This window comes from Columba livia, chromosome 5, assembly GCF_036013475.1.
Source record: "Columba livia isolate bColLiv1 breed racing homer chromosome 5, bColLiv1.pat.W.v2, whole genome shotgun sequence".
Classification (NCBI taxonomy): Eukaryota; Metazoa; Chordata; class Aves; order Columbiformes; family Columbidae; genus Columba; species Columba livia.
This window is the reverse complement of record NC_088606.1, coordinates 32,104,135-32,119,074: the sequence shown is the minus strand read 5'-3', so window position 1 is coordinate 32,119,074 and position 14,940 is coordinate 32,104,135. Positions and strand designations below refer to the sequence as shown.

General features: G+C 38.4%; 1 protein-coding gene across 5 annotated transcripts in view; it reads right to left on the bottom strand.

The window, feature by feature from the left end:
• STXBP6 (syntaxin binding protein 6) overlaps window positions 1–14,940 on the bottom strand; it is a 133,103-nt gene that overhangs the window by 85,697 nt on the left and 32,466 nt on the right. For all 5 annotated transcript variants that reach the window (XM_065064168.1, XM_065064169.1, XM_065064170.1 and 2 more), the window contains exon 2: window positions 6,561–6,746. In XM_065064168.1, the coding sequence (XP_064920240.1) occupies window positions 6,561–6,714 (154 nt within the window). In that variant the 5' untranslated portion in view covers window positions 6,715–6,746. The remainder of the gene's footprint in view (window positions 1–6,560; window positions 6,747–14,940) is intronic.

The window sequence follows — 14,940 nt, the reverse complement described above, 5'->3', positions numbered from 1 at the left end:
TAAAATAAAAATAATGTAATAATGTATTAAAAAAATAATCTCTTTAGAAGTAAACCTGAATGATCTCTGAGAGCATCTTCTTAACCTAATGGCAAAACCAGTCACCTTTAATGCCATTCCTGACACACTTCCACAGCTTCTTCCCAAAAGTCTTCAGTGACACACTATGTAACTTTCCGTAATTATCTACATCAGCGTGGGCCCTAGACAGGCAGAGGCATCAGTCCACAGTAGTCCAGCAATAAACACGAACTTGCCTTTAAACTGGAAGCTACCTACACATGTGTGGAAAACACAGAATGCGGTATCAGTTTAACTCCACCCACACTAGCAAATTGTATCACTTTGACTTAGTCAACATGAAAGCAAAATCTGCTCAAAACATGTGCAGTGCTGGAAGAAAAAGCAGACATTGACTCTGCACAAAGTTTTAGAGGGATCAGTAGCAAAAAATATGAAGTCTCTCATGTGTCTGTACTCTGACATTAAAAAAAAGCCAATGAAGAAGGAATAGTACATTTATTTTCTACATTGCAGAGTCCTGTCTATTGAATTCTGGAATAGTTTCTCCATTGGACATGAGAAAGTTATCAGGTATTTTCAGATAAAATGCACAAGTGTTAAGCAGAGAATTGTTGAGGCAGCCACTCTTCTTACGCTGATGGTTAGTACTCACGGAACTTATCCAAGATGTAACAATACCTAACATCAGTCTTCTCTGAGGAACAGAATTTAAGTCTTTCCTTTAAAGTCACCATCTGCAACAGGAAGCCCTTGTGTTAAATCTGGGTACCAGAGATACTTCCCCTGACTGCACATACCAGCCTGTACCCAGGTACCTCACCGTGCTGTGCCAGCCTGGGTCCATGGGGCTATGGACGGTACTACAGCTGGTGTGCAGCTGTCTTCAAATGTCTGTTCAGGTCAGAGCTTGCAGAAGACTGGACCACCATTTGGGATGCATGTTTTTCTGGGCTGACTGAATTTCTCATGTCAATCTTGTCTATTTTGCTTAAATAAAGAAGCATTCATTAGAGAGTCTGACATCTAAGTGGGTCAGACTCAAAAGGAATACCCTATGTCTGACCATGAACACTGAAGTATTCTCATTTCTCATTCCTTTATACATATTTAAACAGCAGGGAAACGCACCTCTCCCCCGACAAACAAACCAACCAAACACAAAAAGACCCACAAACACAAAAATATCCCACACAGAATACCTCAGTACACCTTATGGGGAGGCAATTACAGCATTCCCTGGAAAGTCAGTGGAAAATCAAGTTTACTTTGATTTCGCATATCCTGAGAAGTAACCACAAGAATCTTATACACTATGAGCTCCTGAAAATTGGATGGTTTTTTGTTCTGTTTTGGTTTTTTTTGTTTGTTTGTTTGTTTTTTTCAATGAGAAAATACAGAAAATAAATTGGAAGATTGTATCTTTAGTACAGTAGCAAAACTCAAATGGAAAATGAGAGCACATTAATAGAAAACAATTATTTTGATATGAAGCTCCTTCTCACTACTTTGCAATTTTGGTTAAGCTACCATGCTGATAACTCAATTCCACTTAACCTGCTGTTGAACTCCCCATGAAATTATGGCCAATTTCTGGCAGCTACAGGAATAAGAGATATAGGTCATTCGTGGGTAATATTCTATTCCATGTGCAGCCACCATGGGACAAACAACAAATTCATATTTGGAACAACAACTTCACAGGACCGTATGCTATAGAGGCAAAAATCAGGATACAAAGCTTGTGTTGATAGTGTAACCAAGTGGTGTGGTTAGAGACGTGGTGAAATAAGTGTGCGGTAAGAGCACAGGATATTCACAGAAGTATTTAAGCCAATAAGGTCTCTCTGTATACTTTGAAACAGAAGTTAAAACAAAACCAAAAACCTTCTGGGGTAACCACAAAAAGCATTCTAACCGATTTCATGCTCATCTGTTGAAAAAGTGTGTGACATGGTCAATAAGGTTAAAAGAGGAAGAAAAATGCACACACTGCCTCTGCATGTACATCTTATTTTTGTATATTATTTCTTATTATTTCTTTGCATTTTCTTTTGCTTTCCTAGCACTATTCTTAAGAGATCGTACTTTTGCATAAAAGCCATCCAAAAAAATTCCTGAACTGACAATACGTTAATCTAATTTGGACATTGCAAAGAAAGAACACTATAAAACTTGTAACCACATAAGAAGAAGTTCCACTCCCAGTTTAAAACACCTTCAGCTTTACAGTCAAATCCCAAGCTTTCTAGCAGGACTAGAAGGAGCAGCACAGTTAAACTGAGTGCATTATGACACACAGGAATTCGAGTTCAAAAGGAACCATCTGGTTCATTCAGTTCACTGCAACTGCAATAGATTTTTAGTCTTGAAAGGTTAACACCACATCCGCATGTACAAACTGAACCACTTCCAATGCACTACAACAAATTAAAAACCTTTTTAAAAATCAGAAGTTACTTAAAAAACATAATGATAGTGTGTCAAAGGAAATAACACACACAGAACTGCACGAGCAAATAGGAGAGATCACCACTGTCCTGTATTTCTGAAATGACCTTTTAAGTATTTATACTTAATTCAGAATTCTAAATAAGGCTATGAACTATTTTAAACAACTGTGTTTCAATTATATAAGACAATGGTGACAAAATTAAAATGTAGATCTGATCCAATAACTGTCACTGGGTCTGGTAGTGCGGAGGAGGTGCTAAATATCCACTTTCAGCTCTGAATTTCTTGTATTTTCTCTGTGTCAAATCCTCTTCTAACTTTAAAAAAAAAAAAAAAAAAACAAAAACAAAAAACCACACAACCAAAACTCGCAGCTTTCATCTTCTCTGTTCTGCCTACAGCTACCCCACCTCTGTGTTTCCCATCTGTCTACTCCTTTCTTGCTCTTCAAGTAAGTAAATCCCAAAAGATCTCTCTTGGCTCTGCTTGCCAGTCTACCTTGGCCAGCCCCACCACACTAGCAGGCCAGAAGACTTCAGGTAACTCAGCTGCCCAGTTTCCACCAGTCTAGCAAGCAGTCTTGCTAGAGCTTTCTTACCTTAACCTGTCACCAGTTTCAGATGACAGGCTTTAGGCACACCTTTTCAGAGCATTAATGAGTATATCCTTCTAACCAATTCAATATTTAGTATTGTCAAATAAAAGAATCCAGTACATACTTCAAATACAAATTTTAAGGAAGAATCTCCCTTACACTCCTATCTTGTTCCACTCAAAAATAGATTCTGTTAATGCTTCACTATCCCATCTCTTTGAGGCCTAAGGGCTCAGTGTCTCTATCCATGCTTACAAATATGCAGATAAACAACAATTACAATATAATGTATTTTCAATTCAACACAGAAAGGAAAACGTTTAACTCCCATTATAACAATTGGTGCAATTTGTCAGTTACCGACTGAGCAGTAAATAAAAGTAGCTGTCGCAATGGCTTATGTTTAATTTTCTGTATCCTATCTTGAACGAAACTTGACTAGGCAGGATATTTTATAAACCCAAATATTTATAAGTTCCTTAACAAGTCAGATTCTATGTGTATTCTTTCAACTGACAAATTCAGTTCTAAACAGTAAACTATCAAATTCCTTTTAGCAAAGGTCAAATTGAATTAGTCCAACGAATCTAAGAACACAAATACACTCTGGTCACTATGTTTACCTAATACATAGCAAACCTGGGAAAAAGAGACGAGAGTCAAAGGCTGATAAAGGTGTTTACAACAGAGATGCTGTAACACTCAGCATTAAAAGCCTGTGTTGCTTGAAATGGGAACTAAAATCTAGAGGCAGCCCCCATTGTGTCTCATGGATTGTACCAAATCACAGAAAAATGGAATGTCACCAAGTATTTTCTGTTATCCAAGATATAGTTAAGCTCAGATCATTTGGAGACACAGTAGAACTGCCATCTCCACATCAATTGTCCTTACTAAAGGAAAACTTTAACTTATAACACAGCCTCTTGTTGCAACGAAACCATTACTGCTACACAGTCATCAAGAATAGCAAAAAACAGTTTAAACCTGTCACAGTTTCCTTTAACCCCAGTGGCAGAAACAGTTGTTCCATACCCCTTAGTCTTCTGCCATTGATTATTCCCAACTAAATAACTAATTGCACATGACCCTATTGAATTGCATCATCTTTCTGATCAGATTGTTTGGGACTCTGTGTTGCCCTCAGACATGAACATAACCAGATAGTCCCTGCCCTAGTTGCTTGTTGTTTACTGAAATTACCAATCATACTGTAAGTTCCATAAAACAGAGTATAAACATATAATAAAACCAGTCTCATATCCCTGCAAAACCTCATTAACAGCAAACCATGCATGAGGGCTCTTCCAATAAGACTATGCAGCTTTTCAGTGCCCACTGTAATTTTATTTAGATCCTCAATGCTTCTCCTTGTCATCAAGAAACTCTGCTGAAGTCAGGATCTCTTCTGTTTCTTCCTTACTCATGATCTTATTCTTTTGTAGAAAAACATTAGGTGTATCTAAGATCATCCAGTCTCATAAAATACATGTTGGTTGGTACACATCAACATGGAGGTGGGGGAGCTGAAGGAAGGGTAGGCTCCCCAGAATGCTAATAAAAATAAACAAATAAAATCAATCTATTGAATAGCGTTAGCCTATAGAAAATTTTAAGCACAGATCACATCTTTAACCTTTCCTCATGAACGTGGGTATAAAACAGCTCAGTATTCCAAAACTTATTACACAGCCCTAGAACGGGATCGTTCTGTAAAATGAGATGACTTGTGAAAAAAAAAAACAGACTCTTGAAAAAAATTGACTGCCAAAGGAAGAGGAGTTTAGATCTGCTTCAAAGGTTAGTGATTTGAACACTTCTTCAGGAGATGGGAGACCTAGATCCAGTTTCCACTACAACCTGAGAGGATTAAAACCTGTAATCCTTAGATGCAAAAAGAGTATCCCAACCACAAGTGAATCAGTTTTTAAGCCCTTCCTGGAAGCTCTGTCTCTGGGGGCAGTGACAAGCAGAACACTCAGTTGTAAATAAGAAGTCACCTGTTTTGTTTCATGGTCCTCGTTATGTGTGTGCATATACTCTGCAGTTTATACCTTAATATAAGCATTTGCACATATGCATACAAATAACATCTCATTCAATAACATTCAATAAATGTAAATTTTGCAGGCATGTATGTGATGTCTTATACCAGTAGTAGAGTCATTGGGGTTTACTTCCTATGTTTTGAAAGTTTCAACATGGTTTTCAGTGGGGAAAAAAAAAAACCAAAACTGAACGTTCATGAAACAGTATCTTCCATTTAGGCAAAAAAATAGCTGTGGTCTTCTGAGATTCACAAAACATTTCTTCCCCTGACCACTAGTTTTACTTCCAGTTAGATACACACACTCAAAGGGAGCAACTGATACTGCCTAAAACATGAGTAACTAAATGACCCTAGGATACCAAAGATATTCACACACACTTGGCTGACAGAAACAGACACAACAAGGGATTTCTGCCTTTCTGGAAAAAGGGCTGGAAACCTAAAACTCCACTGAACACTTAACCCCAGGCAACTGAATTCCACTAAGTTTGAAAACAGGTATAAACTACAGGCAAATCAGGATCACAAACTGTTTTCCAACTGCCTTGAGACATAGTCTTAATTAAGCTAAATTTCACTACAATAAACAGAAAATATTAAAAAAAAAAAGCCAGCAAAAAGCCTACAATACCATAGTTAAATATAGGTTACCCAATCAATGGCCTTCATTTATACACTTCCAAAAGAAAATAATTGTACTTTCACTTTTATTAAAAAAAAAAAAAAAAAAAGGCAAAAAGCAAAATATTGTACAACTGCTACCTGCCCTGTTTCTGAAATCAACTCTCACAAGTTCTGGTTTGACCTTGGAGAAACTCAATTTCATCTGAACACATCAGCAGCAAATAGATCATTTCTCCCTGTTCCCCATGACCTCTCACAACACAAGCCTTTACACATCCTTTACTCATTCAATTCAAATATTTCCATCTTCACCCCTTTTAAAGGCAGGTGATTGACACACAGCACCACTGTTCTTTTCAATGAACTGAAAATATTCTGGCTGAAGGTTGCATATCTAAGTACTCACTGAGCTGGTAAAACAAGCAAATAAGAAAAAGAAGGCATATTTACTTCAAAAAATATTTCAGTGCATTAAACAGAAATATAATGTAAAGTTCACCCCTTCAAGAAAAATCTCAACCTCAATAAGCAAAGACTGTTACCAAATATTCTATTAGTTCATACTGTGCAGCTATGTTGTGAGAGAACACCTAATCTTTTTTAAAACAATGAAACCACCTGTTGAATTTATTATATGGTATAAATGTTAATAGCCTCGAGCATGTGGTTTCTCAAGATTTAAGATATAAGCATCATAATTCTCTGGTTACATTAAGATTCAAGTCAACCAGCTCCGTATGGCTATGAATAGCATCTAATCAGTTAATCAAAGATAAACCAAACCAGATAACTGGATGTCAAAATCATTAATCTTACCTGACAAGCAGATGTATGTTAAATATTCACCCTGACCCCCAGTAGCTAGGAAAGGAATCTTTTTTTTTGTTCTTCTTTTCACTTGGACAGCTCCCAGCATCCTTTCATCATGTGGGGCAAAAATTTCTTTGCTGATTGCAGATTTGGCATTCATTGTAGATCACAAATATAGCAGACTGTTGCTCTCTAAAAATAAAATAAAAAATAATTTTTAAAAAATTAGAAGCTTCTCAGTTATGTGACAGTCCAGTTAATTTACATGGGCATCAGTAGCTCTGACCTTGAAATAAAGTTTTTAATGATTCAAAGATTTTAGAATATAATTTCATGCACTCAGAGGCAGAATTTTTCAAGTATCTAAGAGTTTTCACTGAATTTGTTTTCCACACTGCTTAAATTCTCCTAAACTAGCTTAGTTTATTTTGGTAGAAGCTGTCCACACTAGCACTTCATGACAATGCAAAAGCGTCTCAGAGGGACACCCTGTAACTTCAAGCTGCATTAAAAGATTAATTAATTCCCTCTCTGGTAACTGGAGGGAAACTCTACTGTCCCATGTAGACGAGAGAAGCACTGCACAGGAATGGAGAAGGAACACTATGGTTGAGCTCAGCAGCATCTCGATTGTACTGCCAGACAAGAAATCACATTTATAGAAGATACAGAAAGCTTTGCACTCAATTAAGACTGTTCCTTTGGGAGCACAGCTCCTGGTGACAGCAACTGATGAAGCAGCTCCTGCACTTCTCGCAGCTTTAGCACCCCATCCCCTCAGCTCCTCTGCAATTACCAACTGGGCAACTGCGCAGAATCAGAAACCATTGGGATTAATAACACAGACAAAACTGTACCTCCTCTTTTCTGCTACGTAATTTTGACCCATGTCGGTTCCTCAGTGTGTTTTGTGAGAAAACAGCACAGTCAACTTAGGACAGGCACTTGGACAGGAGATTAAAAAAAAGTAGAGAACAGGGAGGGAGAAGGAGGGAAGCTGCTTATTCAGGCGTGCCCAGCAAAAGAAAGCTCAAACTGACCACAACTTATAAAAGAGCCTAACTGAAGGAAAGACAACTCAGTTACAGAGGGGTGTTAACAGGCCTTTTATGCAGACAGCACCCCAGCTATGAACTCCAATTAGTCACTGAATTCTGTTAGTAAGTATATAGGCCCCACCAGTAGAGCTCTGCCAAATGCCCCTTTTACTTGTTCAAATACAATGATCCTCCAATACATACATTGAATTCCACATCTCTATATTATTAAGACTTTCATAAGCCCACAGATTTTTTGTGGGTTTTTTTTTTTGTGTTTTTGTTTTGTTTTTTTCCTTACATTCTTAGGTTCTTAACACAAGTAACATCATGTTCAGGTCTCAACTACTGAAGCCAGAAATTCTGCCTGTGAGATCATTTGATATTAGTCACAATTGAACTATTAGAAAACAGATAAAATTTCAGTCAAAATGGATTATGAAGCCAAAACAGTCATGGATACATTATTTTTAGTGTGTATACTATCACCAAAGTACTTGTCTTAACACTTTCAGTCTCAACATTTTGTTGCACATATTTATGATATGCTTGATATCTTAAAAAACAAACAAACAAACAAAAAACCACAAAAAAAACTTTATTCATGGAGGTGTGAGAGAGCACAAATCAGTCCAAATCAAATCCACCACCTATTTACTTCGGGATGCAAATAGAATCCTTTGCCAAAATAATCAGTAATATTGTACCTCAGTTAACCGATACAGAGGTATGCAAATTCTGACAAGTTTTAGCATTGCACGCACCTTTACAAAAATGAATAGCATTTCAAGAATGGCCTCAAAGGAAAAATCCAGACCAGTTTCAAAGGAAGAAAAAATGCATGGCTCCTGAAAATATGTGGTTTCATAACTCACCCCATGTAAGTTACCTATCTTTAACAACAAATATATCAACACAAAAAAAGGAAACAAAAGTTTAAATTTACCTGTTAGTTACTTAGAAAAGGGGTTTTTTCTATTGATGTTCATTATACCTCAATTTTCTCTTGTGTTAAAAAATATTTGCAGTATATCTTATACTAGCATGTGAGCTGCTGGCACTCTGTGACTAGTTTTAGGCGGTTTTTTTTGTTTTGGTTTTTCATGTTTGCTGGTTTTGTGTTGTGTTTTTTTTTTTTTTTCTTATTCAAGGCCACTGTCAATGACTACGGGTTTAATCACAAAGACCTCCTTCTGCCTGAGGTAGAGAGTTCTTAATCTTTGCAAAAATAACTTCAGTCTCAGGCCCTCACATGCTTAGAGAATTTTCAATAAATAGCTTATTGGGAAAACACACAAAAATACTGTCAGGTAAAGATATACTTGAGTCACAGCCAACTGAAAGTGTTCTCCACCTTGCAATAATCTGATACTTTTAATTCTGCAACTGAGTTGTTGAATAGATGTTTTCTTGAGGTTCACACAGTGCAAAATACAGTGTGATTTCAGAGATGTACTCAGTGATGTAAATCTTCCAGGATTAAGATATAAGCTTTCCCTACCAATAACTGGTTGAGGCAAAACGTGTTAATGGTTTATAGTTTCAAAACCTTCACATAGTACTTCAAGATTTACTTTAATGACATTGCAACCAATAGGTTTCACTGTATATAGCTGCATTTGATAAGGACCCTACTGAAAAAGAGGCAAGCCAAAACAAGAGATACTAACCAAATCCTATTTCACAAATTTCCCAAACCATTTTGTTTCATATGTGCGCTGAAACTTACAGCACAAAACTAGAAGACAAAAAAAATGCAAAACCTAGGAGATTTAATTAATATACCTCTCTATGTATACACACATCTGTCTCTTCATGCTAATGCTTTTATACACAACCGTATGAATCCAACTTTAAATAAAGCCTAGCTCGATAAAATATTGCAAGATATACCAAATCTCCTGTTTCAGTAGAGACACAGAAGACACTTAATGCTTTCTTTGCCACAGACTTTAACAAGTAAAACCAGTTGTGCTCTAGGTACACAGCCACCTGAGCCAGGGCTGGGGAGCAAAATGAAGCTGCAATAATCCAATCCAAAATGGTTAGCGACCTGCTACACCACTTAGACACACATAAGTCTATGGGGCCAGATGGGATCTACCCAAGGATTCTGAAGGATCTTGTTCACCAGGCCACTTTGAATTACGTATTAGCAGTCCTGGCTAACCAAGGAGGTCGCAGTTGACTGGAGGTTAACAGATGTGACACCCATCTACAAAAACAACCAGAAGGAGGATCCAGGAAATGACAGGACTGTCAGTCTGAGCTCAGTGCCAGGGAAGGTTATGTACCAGATCATCCTGAGTGCCATCACATGGCATGTACAGCATCAGGCCCAGTCAACATGGGTTTATGAAAGGCAAGTCCTGCTTGACTATTCTGGTCTTCTGTGACAAGCTGACTTGCTCATTGAATGAGGGAAAGGCTGTGGATGTTGTCTACCTAGACTTCAGTAAAGCCTTTGACACCGTTTCCCACAGCATTCTCCTGGAGAAACTGGCTGCTCACGGCTTGGATGAGCATACTCATTGCTGGGTTTTGTGTGGATGGCTGGGCCCAAAGAGTTGCAGTAAACAGAGTAAAATCCAGTTAGCAGCCTGTCGTGAGTGATGTTCCCCAGGGCTCAGTACTGGGACCAGTTTAATATCATTATCAATAATCTGGACGAGGGGACCTAGGGTGCCATCAGTAAGTTTACAGATGACACCAGGTTGGATGGTAGTGTTGATCTGCTGGAGGGTAGGAAGGCCGTACAGAGGGATTGTTGGACTGAAGCCAATTGTATGAGGTTCAACAAGGCCAAGTGCCAGGTCCTGCACTTGGGTCATAACAACCTCAAGCAGCACTACAGGCTCAGGGATGAGTGGCTGGAAAGCTGTCCCACAGGAAAGGACCCGAGGGTGTTGGTCAACAGCTGGATGAACATAAGCTAGCAGTGTGCCCAGTTAGCTGAAAATGCTAAGAGCATCCTGGCTTGTATCAGGAATAGTGTGGCCAGCAGGACTGGGCAATGATAGTCCCGCTGTCCTCCACGCTGGGGAGGCCGCACCTTGAATCTTGTGCTCAGTTTTGGATCCCTCACCACAAGAAAGAAGCTGGTGAGGGGTCTGGAGCATAAGTCTTATGAGTAGCAGCTAAGGGAACTGCAGCTGTTTAGCCTGGAGAAAAGGAGGCTGAGGGGAGATCTGATTGCTGTCTACAGCTGCCAGAAAGGAGATTGTAGCATGGAAGGTGTTCGTCTCTTCTGCCAAGTAACAAGCAATAGGATGAAAGGAAACGGTCTCAAGTTGGGCCAGGTGAGGCTTAGATTGGATATTAAGAAAAAGTGTCTTCACTGAAAGGGTTGTCAGACATTAGAACAGGCTGCCCAGGGAAGTGGTAGAGTCACCATCCCTGGAGGTGTTTAAAAGATGCATAGATGAGGTTCTTAGGTAGTTGAGAGGTAGATATGGCAGTGTTAGGTCTACAGTTGGACTTGATAATCTTAAATGTCTTTTCCAGCCAAAAATGATTCTGTGACATGACACAGAACAATCAAATACTGCAGTTTATTGCTGCATGTTATTATTTGCTTTGTGATTAAGCTGGTTGTACAGACATCCACCAGAACTTGTACACGCAGATTCTGCAGACACCAAATGTAACTGGAACCTCTGACTAAAGCATGTACTCACTGCCTAAGAGGTTGTGATCCTTTGTTCCAAATACTTAGTCTACAACAGCCACAGATCCCAGAATTAAGCAAATAATCTAATGCAGTGTACTTGATATGATTGCTGAATCTAATGTGGAAAATGACACTGTCCACAAATGCCTATTTATTAAAAAAAAAATAAAAGAACTAACTGTGCTTGTATGCAAAGAGACTTCTGAGATGCAGCTGTCAGTATAGTTCGGATGAAACTGTTTCTCATGGGTCAAAAAAAAATAATCAGCAGCTGTGTTGAAATAAGCTACCTTCTCCATATTTATTGGTGGATCTACAGGAGTTGGACTTGTTTATCTTTATGGGTCCCTTTCAAATTGAGATATTCTATGAAAAGCAAAGGTTGTATTAAAGGTTGTATTAAAGTCTTAATTAAGTACTCTTCTTTTTCAAAAGCAGGCATAAATCTTTTTGTTAGTCTTACTAAAAAATACAGAAGACTTGCTCAAGGAACACAAGTCTCAATTTTTCCCATTCTCCAACAAAACCACATCTTTTCATAAAAAAATAATAAAAATGTTGGCAGTACATGCAAAACTTCATGTAGTACATGCAGATTTCTTTACACAGTAATGTTTGTTCTTGATTCATGTTCCAGGACGAATTCAAACCATCAGCAGTTTCCATTCATAGCCCATGTGGACTCACAGACCTCAGAATGCAAACAGTTTCCCCCTGTGCTCAAATATAAAATGCCTTAAAAGCTAAAACTTTTACTGCAGGATCTCTGAGCACCCTGAGACCGCGCATTGCTGTTCACAACATTTACCCCTCTACGGCAAAAGGGACTTAAACGTTGTAGTAAATGCGAGTCTCTAAAGAGATCCCACATTTCCTGCCTCACATGCTTGCTTTGTTTTATGTACGTAATCACACACAAATTATTAGAATTATGCTTTTGGCTGAATGAAGAAAATTCCATTTTCCTCCAGCCATCACAATCTTTTTGAAGAGGATGTCAACATTTACGCTGTGCCTCCAGTGCTCAACAGAAACACCGAGAGGGAAGATTCCTGTGTGGATTTCAACCAGTGCATGTAACAAACACGCTGCCCCTTTGCATCTCCTCAGATCTTTGCTCCAGTGTTTCTCCATTATATTTCTATCAACAAACCTCCTCCTAGGAACAGGTGACCATTCCTCTATATGTGCATGTGAAGACAGAGGGATTAAAGGTAATTTCTAAAGAATATATACTAAATAAAACCAAGATACTTAAGCTGATATGTTCACAGGTCACACATATTAAGTAGTAAAAAACTTGGACCATTTTCTGGCCAGCCAAAGTCTCAGACTGTTTTCAGGCAGACAGCCAGCAAGCGGCCGACTTATCTTTATATCCAGATGTTTCATAGAACCACGCAAGTAAGTGGAAAAAGAAGATTTACAGTATCTTTGCTGAGGTGTTGGTACACAGAAGGAACTGAGGAAACTAATCCTCAGCATGCAGAATTGAAATAACAGTAAATTAAAAAGGAGAAATAAAATAACAAGCAAGGGAAAGAAGAGCAAGTAATGTTTTCCAAAACATCAAGAAAATATGTTCAGTATGCTAAGTCTTGCTGTTTTCAATGATCTTTATTTTAATCACAAACAGGGATGGGCTCCCAGGACAGGCTAACCACTGAAATGTTGCCTGCAGTGTGAAATCATCTAAGCAGCCAACTATTGCTGGGCTGCACTGGTAGCTCCAGCAACCACTCAAATCTGGTTTTAATGAAGCCACCATCCTAACAGAGGACACCTATTTTGGGAAATCATTGTAAAACACCATTATTAAAAACCCAGCTTCTGCTGTTGTGGTAATTGCCTGGTATTTACTCGTTAGTGTTGAGACTACATATTTGATCATTATCATTCATCAAAATTCTGTATTTGTTATCTCAAACAAACAGCTAGTACAACTTCAGAGAAGAACAACATAATTGCTGAACCAAGGCAAACGTATAGCAGTTTGCGTTGTTTCACATTTAATTTATGCCCACCTCATGCATTTGTGCTGGCAGAAACTACTTATTTCCCCATGCACTTTGCTTCCTTATGACAGCACAAGTGCTTATGTGGTAGTGCAGTGAACTAAACAAACTAATTAATCCAGGTTTAATCCATTTTTTTTTTTTTTTAAAAAAAGTTCAATAGTGAGTAGTTTAGTTTTCACCCGTATCAGCTCCCTGAGGCAGTTCACCATGCAGCTGTGTGCCAGCACGTGGGACGGGAGGGCAAGGGTGGGATTAGGGCTGCCTTGGCCACCAGCAACATTAGTTTACAAGGATCATGAAAGTGCAGTTTAAATATAAGGAAAACAAGAACTGTGTAAAAGTAGTAAACCATCTGTTGGCAGTGTCCTGATATTTTCTAGCAGTTAACTAAATCGTTTTCTTTCTGGCAAATAACACAAGCTGAACACATTTCTGACATGCTTCATACTCCTTTCCAGGAATCCTGAAACTGTTATAAGCATCTCTCATTTCAAAATGGGTGAGCATAATAAAGCCTGCAAAACTGTGAAGAGTCCTGCAGACTGAAGAAACTAAGAAAAACTGGTCTATTCCAGTGTTTTGTTCACATCAGGAATCATTAAAAATGCCATCCATGGCTTTTATCGCCCCCACTATATTTTATTGCTTAGCTCTACACTCTTGACAGAATTCAGGTAAAAACAAACAAACAAAACCCACCAAACAAACACCCCCCCCCCCCCCCCAAAAACAAACACACACACACACAAAACAACCAAAACCACCACCCACAACACTGAAAATGCATCTTGTATATTTGAAGACTCTTTTTTAATTAATGGCTTGTTGTTTAGTCACACAGAAATCTGAGAAAAGTTAGAAGGAATATTACTGTCTTTTCCTCTTTCTTGATGCTTTCACAGTAATTTGCAATCACTGATCAGCAGTAGAAGTATTCTATTTAAACAACTAGTAAATTTCCATTAAACATAGAGATGGTGGGGAGAAATCATCTTGTCAAGTGACAGCCTGTTAGGAAAGATATATTCTTCTTTTAAAGTAAAAATGAAGATACTGCTTCCCCCTCTGCACTCCTTTCAGGAACGAGGTAGTGACTTCTTGAGGATGTGAAAACTTTCATCAGGTTTATGAATCTGGACAAGCCAATAAGTTTTAGATTAAAATCTCTAACAGATCAGTCTGGTATGAATCAATATATGGGGTGCTTGTAAAACACATAACATTTTACAGTTCTACACTAAATTCTGAGATCAACAGTGTAAGAGCACAGTAAGGGATGAAATAGGGGAACCTAGACAGCAAAACAAACCAAAAACATCCTTCTCTAGTTCTATTACATGTTTTTACCTTTTCCCAAAAGAGAAACAGTGGAATACTATTCTCTTAAAGTTTTGACTTCAAACAATTGCATATATTTTGGACACCTGAACTGAGATGATACAAACCCTGTTACAAACCCTGCTGTTACCAACCCTACGAATGACGCAATGCAATTAACCTGTTTTTGGTGTGGTAATTTAGGACACATGCAACGTGAATGCCCGTTGCGACCCCAATATCAACCAGGAGCTACTCTACCTGCACCTGCTGCCACTGCTGGTAGTCAACTTGGTGGTATTACTGACGCCCCTTCTGCTCCGCCGCCTCCATATCGTCGTAGC